Raw genomic sequence first — 12087 nt, forward strand, 5'->3', positions numbered from 1 at the left:
ATGGAGAGCTGGGTGAGAGTTCACTTCCAGGTCCTCAGAATGGAGCAGGCAGCTCTTCCTAACAGGCAGCGATTCTTCCTTCTGGCCTATGTGGGGTTCACAGCTTCAGGTCCCAGTACTGCTTTTGTGCCCACATCAGAGAGGCGCCAAGTATCCTCAACCCATTGACTTTAAAGGGAGTTGAGAGTACGTAGTACCTTGCAGGACTGGGTCCTTTGCTTGCAACTCAGATTAACTGAAGTCGGGGGGTGGAGTTGGGCTGGATGCACTTGCTGATGGATAGTTAGTGGTCCACAACACAAAGCCCACCACTCATAATTTGGTTTCTTTCAGAGATGCTCTGAGACTGGATTCATTCAGCATGGAGAAGGGAGTGTCTGGTTACTTCTGAAGGGGGTGGTAACTTGCACTGGGTCAGGGTAGAGGTCACTGGCATGGCAGCATAGAGGGGATCAGATGGCAGCTGGCTGCATTAGACACATCACATTGAGGAAAGACAACAAGCTTTACTTTTCAATGCTGTTCCTTCCTCTAAAGCAATGGTTCCCAAACTGGGGTTCGTGAACCCCTGAGGGTTCGCAGAATGTTACAGGGGGTTCTCCAGAAAAAATTTCACTAATGGCAGCCAGAGGAACCTGGGCACTGGAGGCAGCAGGTGGGACCCGGTTGCAGGGCAGACAGCCCGAGCCCCAGGGAGAGCAGGGCCGGGCAGTTGGGGTTGGCAGCCCAAGCCCTGTCCCCATCTGCGGAGGAGCCAGCAGCCCGAACCCCAGTGCTCCGCGCGGGACTGGCAGCCCGAGCCCCATGGAGAGCAGGGCCGGGCAGTTGGGGCGGTCAATGGGGTCCTGCAGCAGGAACCCCACAGAGTGCAGAGGAAATTTAAACTTAAATCCTTGGAAATGTTCATTTTTAGGAGGGGGTTCATGAGATTTCACAATTTAGTGAAAGGGGCTCACGGGCTGTTAAAGTTTGGGAACCACTGCTCTAAAGTTTATGCTACACATATCTCTGATTACAGTGGTCATCACACAGTGGACCACTGATGGACCATCAATGCTTGCAGAGCCTTCCAGTGATGACCCAAGTCATAATGGGGATTAGTGTGTTGGAAGGGGACATAGGCACATATGAGGAGGTGGCCTGCTGAATGAAAAGAGTGGGTTTAATGAGCTATATTGATAGAAACACTGTAATAGGCGGGAGAGAGTGCTGGACAAGAGGATGAGGATTACAACCATAATGAGGAGTAGACCTGAGGTTTAATGGTCAGCGAGAGGAAGCAGACATATGTAGGACAGAGAAGGATTCAGATCTGAATTGAGAGGCATGTGAGAGATATGACAGGCAGCGAGCAGGGTGGCATCAGGCCTTTGTAGGATGGAGTGGGGTGTTTGGAGCTATAATAAAGGAGGGATGATAGACGGGTGGGCAACAAACAGGAGAAGTCACATCCCTTGTAAGGAGTGAGTGGGTGGCACCAGGCTTGTGCATGATGGCGTGTGTGTCTAGGGAGGGGATAAAGGACAGGTGGGATAAATGTACAGTTGCAGCAGGTGTGCATGGGATGGGAGGGATTTTGAATGTGTAATAGGAGCTGGACATGAGGCAGGGCAAACGCTGTGGCAGCCTCTCATTGTCATCCCCCACCCAATGTGGATGCACAGAGGCAAGGGGATCCCTCCCTGTCCCATGAAAAGGACCCCTGCGTCTTTAACACCCTCCTCCCTGCCCCCTGGCTGCCAGCCCCTAGTCGCTGAGCTTTCCCCCTGCACTGACAGCTGGTATCTAATTACTGTGTGAGAATGAAAAGTCAGGCTGTCCCAGCTCGAGGGAGCGCGGATTAACGTCTCCTGCAGAATACACTTCCTCTGCCGGGTTACCATGGTTACCCTCATTACCTGCCTGACGAAGAGCCGCTGGTAGTTCCAACAGGGCTTTTAAACTCGGGCCTGGGGAGGCCAGGGGGTGAGAGGCCAGGGCTGGGGGGTGAAGGGAGGGTCCTTTCCTTTCTGTGCAACCTTAGTGCTGAGAGGAGTCCGGGTCATACCCTGCCGCACGCAGCCAACTGAGCAGATGTCACCGAGGCAGCCTCTGTATTCTGTCAACAGTCATTAACACTCGCGAGGGAAGCCGCCCGGCCTTGAGCGGGGCGGTTCAGGCACCAAGCCCTGGCAGCAGGCCACTCTGGCTGCCTGCAGAGGGAGGGCGGGGAGCATGGTGTGGTTATTAGAGAGGAACAAGGGCCGGGGTGGGTTGGAGCCTGACTCAGATGCTCCGCCGCTATTATGTCGATCCCGAAGCCAGGTTGCCAGCACCAGCCGGGGCGCAGGGGCCTAGGCAGCAGGGTTCTAGCACCGCGCCCCAAGCCAATGTGGGCAGTGATTCACCCCTCCCCCAGCCTGGGAACTGTGCCGCACCAGGCAGGCTGCAGAGTTGGCTGCAGTTCGCATGGTGCACAGGGAAAATCCCTGCCCACAGGGGCGAGGACATGGGTCCGCTGAGCGGGAGAGGGAGAGGAGGCGTGGGGCTCATAAGTGGGGAGAGGAGAGGGGCATGGCCACCTGAGAGGTAGAGAGGGCACAGTCCTCACGAGTGGGGGGAGAAGGAGAGGAGCACAGGTCCTGTAAGACGGGAGAGGGAGCTCGAGCTCCATAAGGGTGAGAGAAGGAGAAAGGGCCCGGGGCTCAAGAAAGGGAAGAGAGGGCTTGGGTGCAAAGGCACAGGAGAAGTAGTACATGGTCCCCGTGGGGGGAGAGAGGGAACAGACAGGAGCCCAGTGAGTGAAGAGAGAGGAAGTGGAGGCATCCTCATGAGTTGGCCGAGGAGAAGGGCATGGCCCTGTGAAGGGGAAAGGGGCATAGGTCTAGAAGAGAAGAGGGGGCACCGAAAGGGCTGCCACCTGTCCAGGTTCTCCAAGGATCAGTCCTTTTATGAGGTAGCTGTCCCGGGAAGTCTTTAAGGGTGCTCAGTGCATGCTGCCAGCTGGCCAGTTTTATGGGCTCAGGATCATCCCGGATGTCCCATTTTTTTGTACCTCAGCGGTGGCAACCCTAAGCCCTGGTCCCAGGAGTGGGAGAGAGTGGGAGAAAGGGCATGGACTTCAGGAGGGCCAGGAGAGGGCTTGGGTGCAAATGTACTGGCCCTGTGAAGAGCGAGAAGGGGCCTGGGCCTGGTGAGAGGGTTGAGAAGGGGAAGTGCACAGCCCTGTGAGGGGAAGGGGGCACTGGCTCTATGAAGGGGTGAGGGAGGGAGAAAGGGTGGGCTTCAGGAGGGGAGAGAGAAGGCTTGGGGGCAAAGGCATGAGCCCTGCGAGGAGGACGGGGAGAAAGAGCACACAGGTCCCATGAGGGGGAAGATGGGCCCTGGGCCCTAAGTGGGGGGAGAGAAGATATGCGTGCAATGGCAGGGGCCTTGTGTGGAGAGTGTGTTAGAAGAGAGCACAGGCCCCTTAAATGGGAGAGAGGACAAGGATGCAAGATCACAGACCCGGTGTGAGGGAAGATAAGTGTTGCCAACTTTCATGATTTTATTTCGAGTTTTGCAATATTTGGTGTTTTCTAAAGTTTCGCATGATTGCATCATTCCTGACGTAAAACTTATGAATTTCCCCTTATTCAAAATGGCTGCCACTTCCTGTTACCTTCAAGGGGCAGGGTTGCCAAGCCTCCAGGATTGGCCTGGAGTCTCCAGGTATTAAAGATTATGTCATGCAAAAAAAAAAAAAAAAAAAAAAGTCCAGGAATAAGTCCCACCAAAATTGGCAACCCTATCAAGGGGGCTGAAGCCAAACTGCCCTCACAGTCCCCACCTTCCCCTGTGTTCAGTGACATTGAAGCCAGACTGAGTTTAGGGGTAAGATGGCTGCTGAGCTTGAGTTAGGGGGCTGGAGCGGAAACTGTGAGGAGACGGAGGAATGTAGGGAGCAGGAAAGAGGTTGAAGAGGTGCAGGGGGAGACTCAGAAAGGTGTGGAGGGATGCAGAGGGCTGAGAGACTCAGGAGCATGGGAGAGATTGTGGGAGTATAAGAGGGTGGGATGCAGGAGGAGACCAAAGATGTCTGCAGGAGGCAGACTGAGGGGAATGTGGGAGGTGGAGGAGGAAGACTGAAGGGGCAAGGTGCTGTGCAAGCGTGAGGAGACTGAGGGTTGCAGGGGACTATGGGGGTAGGAGGGGACTAAGGGGAAGAGAGGAATGTAGGGAATAGGAGGGAGGATGAGGAGACTGGAGAGCAGGTGAGCGATCAGGGAGGAACAGGAGGATCTTGAGGTCTGTAGAATGTGTGGGGAGGCAGAGTGAAAGTGTGAGGGTAGGAGGATGTAAAGGTTATGGAGGGAAAAATTGGGAGCAGGTGAATGTAGAAGTGGTCTGGAGCCAGGAGATTTTGTGGGCAGATGGAGGAAGAATGTAAGTGGAAGAGAAGAGTGGATGGTGGATGGAGAGGGAGAGAGAGAGAGAGGATAGCGTTGACAGAGGGGGACGGAGAAGGGAATGGCAGTTCCCCACTCCAGGAGTTAGCACGCGGAGTTCCTGCTTCCTCCAAGCAACTAGCAGCAAGGCCTGCATTTTTGAATGTGCATTGCAGGCTGAATTTGTCCCTGTAATGTACACATGCACTTTGAGGGTGAGTGACTTCCCTTTAAAAGCTCAAAAACAAACCAGAAGGCAAATACGACCCCCTTTCTCCCCGCAACCCCAATTTAATTATTTTTTGGGGAAAATCCCTCATGATTTTTAAGTCAGTCCCATGCTATTATGGGGGCCTGGCTCATAGTTTTGAACACTTGTGATGAGCAATAATGGGGGGTGAAGGGAAGAGAGGAGGTGGCTGCAGGTCCTGTAAGGGGTGGTTTATTGGAGGTGTTTGTAGGGCACACCTCCCCTTGAACCTGGTAAGAACCTTGGTCTGTTTGTGCTTTTCACATTGTGCAGTTACTTTGTCCCATTGCTGTAATTATCCCCATTTTGACCCTCCACTGAGAATTGCTGGTCTGCACGCAACCTCAGTTTTTAAGTATATTAGGAACAAAATGGTACTAGTGCATTACTAGAAGGAAAGGGTAGAATTATCATTAATAATATAGAAAAGGCAGAAGTGTTCAATACATATTTCTGTTCTGATCTGGGGAGAAAACAAATGTCATAATATCATATAACAATATTCTTTCCAGCTACTGAAAGTTAAGACATTTTAAAATCAGCAGGTCCACAACTTGCATCCAAGAGTTTTAAAAGAGCTGGCTGAGGAGCTCACTGGACCATTAGAATCATAGAATGTTGGTTTTCAATAAGTCTTGGAACACTGGGGAAGTTTCAGGAGACTATAAGAAAGATGATGTTGTGCCAATATTTACAAAGGAAAAACAGGATGATCTGGGGAATTATAGGCTTGTTAGCCTGCCATCGATCCTGGGCAAGATAATGGAGGGGCTGATACAGAACTCAATTAATTATATTACCCTCCTTTTATTTTTTATTAATGCCAGTCAACTTGGGTTTATGGAAAATAGATCCTGTCAAACTAACTTGATATTTTTTTTGATGAGATTACAAGTTTGGTTGATAAAGGTAATAGTGTTGATATAATATACATGTCAAACTTTTGTAAAGCATTTGACTTAGTACCACATGACATTTTGATGAAAAACTAGAGTGATACAAAATTACAATGGCACACATTAAATGGATTAAAAATTGGCTAAGGGATAGGTCTCAAAATCAATTGTAAATGGTGAATCATCATTGAATAGATTTTTTTCTAGTAGGATCCCACAGAGATCTTAGCCTATGCTATTTAACATTTTTATCAATGACCTAGAAGAAAACATAAAATCAACACTGATGAAGTTTGCAGATGACCCAAAAATTGGGGGGTGCCTGAATAATGCAGAAGACAGGTGCTGATACTGAAATCCAGATGGCTTGGTAAGCTGAACGCAAGCAAACCATATGCATTTTAATATGGCTAAATGTAAATGTACACATCTAGGAACAAAGAATGATGGCCATACTTACAGGATAGGGGACTCTATCCTGGGAAGCAGTGACTCTGAAAAAGATTTGGGGGTCGTGGTGGATAATCAGCTGAACATGAGCTCCCTGTGCATCCCTGTGGCCAAAACGGCTAATGTGAGCTTTGGAGGCATAAACAAGGGAATCTCTAGTAGAAATAGAGATATTTTACTTCTGTATTTGGCACTGGTATGACCACTGCTGGAATCCTGTATGCAGTTTTGGTGTCCATAACGCAAGAAGAATCTTGATCAACTGGAGAAGGTTCAGAAAAGAGCCACAAAAATGATCAAAGGATTAGAAAACCTGCCTTTATAGTGATAGAGTCAAGGAGCTCAATCTATTTAGTTTAACAAAGAGAAGGTTAAGGGATAACTATTATAGCTTATGAGTACCTAACCTGGGGAACAAATATTTAATAATGGGCTCTTTAGTCTAACAGAGAGAATTATAACACGATCCAATGGCTGGAAGTTGAAGCTAGACAAATTCAGACTGAAAATAAGGTACAGTATACATTTTTAACAGAGTAATTAACCATTGGGACAACTTACTAAGAGTTGAAAGGATTCTCCATCTCTGACAATTTTTAGATTAAGATGGATGTTTTTCTAAAAGATCTGCTGTAGGTATTATTTTGAGGAAGTGTTATGTCCTGTGTTTTACAGGAGGTCAGACTAGATCAGGGATAATCTATTTTTTTGTCAAGGTCTAAATTTCTTGGTCAAGCAATAGTCCAGGTCCAGACTCCAGAGAAAATAATAATTAAAGAAATAATGATAATAAGTAAATAAAAATATTTCAGGGTCCGTTCAAAAGTATCTGGCTGTCTGGATTTAGCCTGTGGTCTGCCTATTGACTGCCCCTGGACTAGATGATCACTATCGTCCATTCAGGTCCTGGAATCTACAAATCCATATTGAATATAATCTTTATTAGAAGGCCATCTCCATTGAACAAGTGATTTTTGACAGTCCCTTGAGTGGTTGCTTAAGAACAGGGTTCATTTTTTGAATATAGTAAATGTGTACATAAGACAATAAAAAAAATAGATGTGCAACTGTATGCATAATTTGCATGTGTAATTACTGTGACTGCACATGCAAAATGGGTATCCAAAAGATGAGTTGTGGGTCATTTACATGCACAAGTGCCCAACTTGCATGTGCATTCACAATCTTTTCATATGCAAATTGGGCTTACATGCTTAACCTTTTGGAAATCAAGCCCATAATAATACCGAAGTGTATGTGTTTATATACACACATATATACAATAATTCTATTTTCTTAAGCAGCAGGCTGAATGTTCTCTCCAGGAACCTGACTCCTAGAATAACTAGCCTTACTTTTACACTAGACTAGATATCCCTACCATCTCCCATCAATGCGCCTGGCTCTGGTTCTGTTTGATGGAGCGACATTAGCAGCTGCTGGGTACTGAAGAATGCTGCTTCTTTTCTTTGCAAACCTTGCCAGTGTGAGTTGACACCATTCGTGCCAGCCAGATAAGAGGTACAGTGCTCACCACGTTTTCCACCCTCACCAGTCTCTCGCCATTGCCATGTGGCAGGATTACAGCCTCATGTTCTTCAGCCCATCCTAACACACACAGAGCGGTGATGGTCCTGCTAGTGCTCATCTGCTGTGTGTGTGAGAGTGATCTTGGAAAGGTCAGTGCAGGTTAAGAAGGTGATTCAGTTTTGTTCTTCAGGGACCTCATCCTGGCATTACAGTAAAAACTGGCCCTGCTAATTGGTCTGAGTCTGTGGGGGTTGCATCTGTTTAGTATCCCCCGGCCCCAGAAGGGTGGGTACCATGTGCAAATCCAAAGAGCTTCTTCTGCCTATTCCCAGCCTAGTGAGATTGCTCTAAATTATGAAAATGGAAATTTTCAATTGGTTAAAATTCCACTCCGGACTCTTCCCTTGTTTTTGTTCTTGGTCCATTTTCACTGGAAGCTTTAGTAGCATAACAGCAGCAGCAGCAGCCACTGCCCTGGCTCTGATAGGAACCTCCCTGGAGCACTGTTTAATTTATCCCCCCATATCCTATGTGCTCAAGGCAGCTCAGGGTTGGAACATTGTGCCTGTTCTCCCCCCCCCCCCACCACATTAGCCCGAGGCCCATCTCCTCACCCCTGTCACCCATCACTGATACTAACTCAACTTGCCTGTGCTATTGTAGGGGGCAGATGGACTGTCAGAGCCTGAGGGCATCTCTCTGAAACGCGTTGCTGTGGTGGAAGATTTCTTTGACATCATCTACTCGATGCATGTGGAGAGCTCAGCAGAGCCAGGCAAAGCACCCAAACATGCTGGGCAGAAGAAAACCTATCGAGCGGTGAGACTTCTTCTGGCATTTCTCAGACAGCCAGGGGCATGGACGCAAAGGGGAAAGGCCTCCTGTGTGAGAATGAGGAATGGGTCTGATGTGGGGGAGAGTGGGCACAAGTGAAAGGGCTGTGTATGCGCACTCGTGTGCGGTGTGAAAGACTGGTATAATGGCACAGCAGCTGTGTTGAGGACACAGGAAAGGAGGGGGGGTAGTGGCACAAGCATACAGTGGCAGAGAAGGGCACAGCTAAACAACAACACACAAAGGCAACTCCACACATAATCAGAAAGGATTGACCCTTACTGACCTTGGAGCACTACTCAGGTGAGAGGGGATGTTTATCCACCCCTGTGTCTCCTGCTCTATGCTATCTGCCTCTCTTCCCCCCCTCAGTTGCAGAGAAGCATCGCTGAAGAAAAGGGCACAGCTAGAGCAGGAGATTGGGAGTTTGCTGTTCTTTTCCTAGCTCTGATTTGCTGAGTGGCCTTGGGTAAACCATGTTAACTCTGTTTCTCAGTTTCCTCATCTGCAAAATTGAGGCAGCGACAGGCACCTGCGAGTGGGACATTTTGTAAAGTGCTGCCTAGAGAACAGAGCGCCACGTTTCTGTCTATGCAGCTTGAAGGCTTAGACCAGGAATTAATTTGTCCAGAAGTGTGTTTAGCAAAGGTTAATATTTCTCCTTCCTCTCCATATTCTTTCAACACAAGTATTTGTGTCTTGTTTCTTTTACATGGAGCATGGAATTCACTCTCCAAGTTCCTGCTGGTGTGTTGAATCCTGGAGGCCTGAGGACCTGGCCACTTGGAAAATTCCTTCTTTGTTAGGACTGGCCATGCAGCAGCAGCAGCTTGTTCTCTGCTGTATGCACCCTTCAGGCTCATGCTTGAGACTTCACTAGGCTGTACATGCTGCCCTGGTCCCTGCAACGAGCTTCCCTTCTGTTTGGGATCATGCAGGGCTCTGCATGCTACTTGAGTCCCCACAGGGATACAGGCTGCTGAGTATGCTTTTGTCCCTGCTCCAGACTGCAGGCTCCACAGGGCTCTGCACACCCCTTGAGTGCCTATGGTGGAGCCCAGTCCCCCTACAGGACCCGTGTGCTGCTGGAGCCCCTGCTGAGGAACAGAGAGTTCTGTGTACATCTCATGTCCCCATTGCTTGTGTCCCTGCAGTAGAGCAGGGCCTGCAGCATTATTGTATGCAGTGATGCTCTCTGGCTGGAGGCAGATGACCTCTCTGTCATTAAGGAGGGCAACTCCACCAGCATGATTGTAATTCAGAAACTTTCTGCTCATTTCCACAGCAGAACGCTCTGACCCTCCCCTAATTCCTTCAATTCAGCTCTCTGGAGTACTAATCTGTGCACTGCACAGCCTCAGGGGACCAGGCTGACTCTGTCTGTTTTCCCAGGCCTGCTAACAGCAGTCAGATAGCTCCATGCTCCACCCCTCAGATCCCCTCCTGAGCTGAGATCATCACATTAACAGTGTGTATCCCCTTCTGACCTGGCAGAACTCGACTGTCTGTCCTCCCTTGTGCCCCATCACGCTGCCCTAGAATTCATTTGCTGCCAGGTTTGGAATGTGAAATACTTTATATTAAATATAGCTTCAGATCCTGGTGGCTTGATGCACAAAGGGGTTCTGTCTGGATGGGCAACTCCAGAATATTGTGTGTCCCCTGCTATTTCTCTCTCTCCACCATCTCTAATCAGAGAGTCACTGGAGAGTTTGCCCTTGTCCATGACCTCCAGAGAGAGGCAATCAGAAAGGGAATTTGGATGGGAGATAACTCATCAAGAAAGATGTCTGCTCTGCAGAGCATCAAATCAGCTGAGAAACAACAATTGTATCACTAAAATTAGCTGAAATTTGTAGCAGACACCATGAGAGGTGGGAACTGGTCATAGTCCTATAGGCATGGCTAAGGGGCAGTTCATAGTACACTTCAGATACTCATGTTTTCCAGCAGCATTCTTCATGTGCTTGAATTTTAGTCCTTTTGTGGGGAGTTCCTGATGACTGAATGTCTAACAGACCCCTTGAAAACCAAAGACACTTATTCAGCCATAAAAGATATGGTGAGATTGGTCTTTGTCTAGAGAGATTGAAGGCAAATCCCATGTGATCCAGGCTCTATGTCCCCAGTTTGAAGCTTTGGGACAAGATCCCTGTCTGAACTTTCCATCCATCTGCTATTAGCATGCGTCTAAAGCTGGGGTTATGCTGCCACTTAGTGGAGATAAATGTCTCTTCCCCATGATAACTTTAGCTTGCAGAAATCCGTTTTAACCATTATCAACCAAAATACTGCCCCCCTTTGCTCTGAGAGACTTTTTTCTCTTTTTCAACATGTTCACCCTTCTTACCTTACCTAAGGGATATAAAATGCTTGGATTTTTAAGGTGTTTGCAGTGTTGTTGGAGCCGTGTTGGTCCCAGAATATTAGAGACACAAAGTGAGGGAGGTTATATCTTTTATTGAACCAACTTCTGTTGGTGGAAGAGATGCACTTTCGAGCTTACACAGAGCCCTTCAGGTCGGACCTTGTCTTTCACCAACGGAAGTTGGTCCAGTAAAAGATATCACCTCATCCACCTTGTCTCTATGGCTTTTTAAGTGTTTTCCATTTTCTTTAGCAAAACAAAATGGAAGGAGTGTTTCCATTGATTAGAGCATGAGAAAGGAGCCAGGACTTCCTGGGTTCTCTTCCGGACTCCTCTACTCCCTTGCTAGGGTACATCACTTCGACCAAACAGTGAAGGTCATTAATTCTTTGAACAAAGTCCCCAGGGAGGTGGTGGATTCTCCATCTCTTGCTATCTTTACATCAAGATTGGACGCCTTTATGGAAAAGATGCTCTAGTCAAACAGAAGTTATTGGGCTCAATACGGGGGTAACTTGGTGAAACTCTTTGGCCTGTGTTATCCAGAAGGTCAGGCTAGGTAATCTAATGGTTTCTTCTGGCCTTAAAATCTATCAAAAGGTTCAAATATAGATTTTCAGAGGTGCTGAGCCACCTGCTGCAGTTCAGAGTAATGGGTGCCCAGCTTCACAATCAGGCTGCATATTTGGGTGCCTAAATATGCATACAAGTGCTTAACTTTAGGCACCAAAGTTTGACCTTAGCTTTTCTGTACCCTTGTTTCCTTATCAGTAAAGCAGGGGTAACTCATACCTACCTCAGAGGTATTGAGAAATTTAATTCATTAATATTTGTAAGTGTCTGTTTCCTCACTAAAATGTGTCATTGAAATACAAAGTGTTAACAATAACTGATTTTCAGTGTGGAAAAGAGAACTTCCCCTAAAAAGCGTAATGGATTCTTCCAATTAGCGGTATAATGGTAATTAATGCAAACAGAACAAGAACCTCAGAGACCTCACTCTCTCACTGAGTTTAAGAACTTACAGCTACACTGTTCTCAGCCTTTCCTACTAGGCGTAATTATAGGAGATGGCATAGGAGTGCCAGCTGTATGGGAAGTCCAGAGGTCTGCTCTTGTCATCTGAGGTCACTATTGGCCTTATCTTGTGATATGCAGAGCACCTCCTGAAAGGTGCTGTGCTCCACCAGTAACCATTATGGCGATAAGAACACACTGTGCACGTCTCAGGATAGGGCCCTAAAGAAATATCTCACTCTGAGTTTACTTTTCTTTCCTATGCTGAGCAAGGTGAAGTGGGACAAGGCCTTTGATCACTCATGTCCTTTGGTTCTGTGTGTTAAGCAGTCTCTC

The 12087-nt window shown here is 47.8% G+C and overlaps 1 protein-coding gene across 1 annotated transcript in view; it reads left to right on the forward strand.

Moving 5' to 3' along the window:
- Nucleotides 1-12087, forward strand: part of NOL4L (nucleolar protein 4 like) — a 100753-nt gene that overhangs the window by 14990 nt on the left and 73676 nt on the right. Inside the window, exon 2 of the mRNA XM_038369923.2 lies at nt 8196-8351. Within this exon, the coding sequence (XP_038225851.1) occupies nt 8196-8351 (156 nt within the window). The remainder of the gene's footprint in view (nt 1-8195; nt 8352-12087) is intronic.

This window comes from Dermochelys coriacea, chromosome 13 (genome assembly GCF_009764565.3).
Source record: "Dermochelys coriacea isolate rDerCor1 chromosome 13, rDerCor1.pri.v4, whole genome shotgun sequence".
Lineage (NCBI taxonomy): Eukaryota > Metazoa > Chordata > Testudines > Dermochelyidae > Dermochelys > Dermochelys coriacea.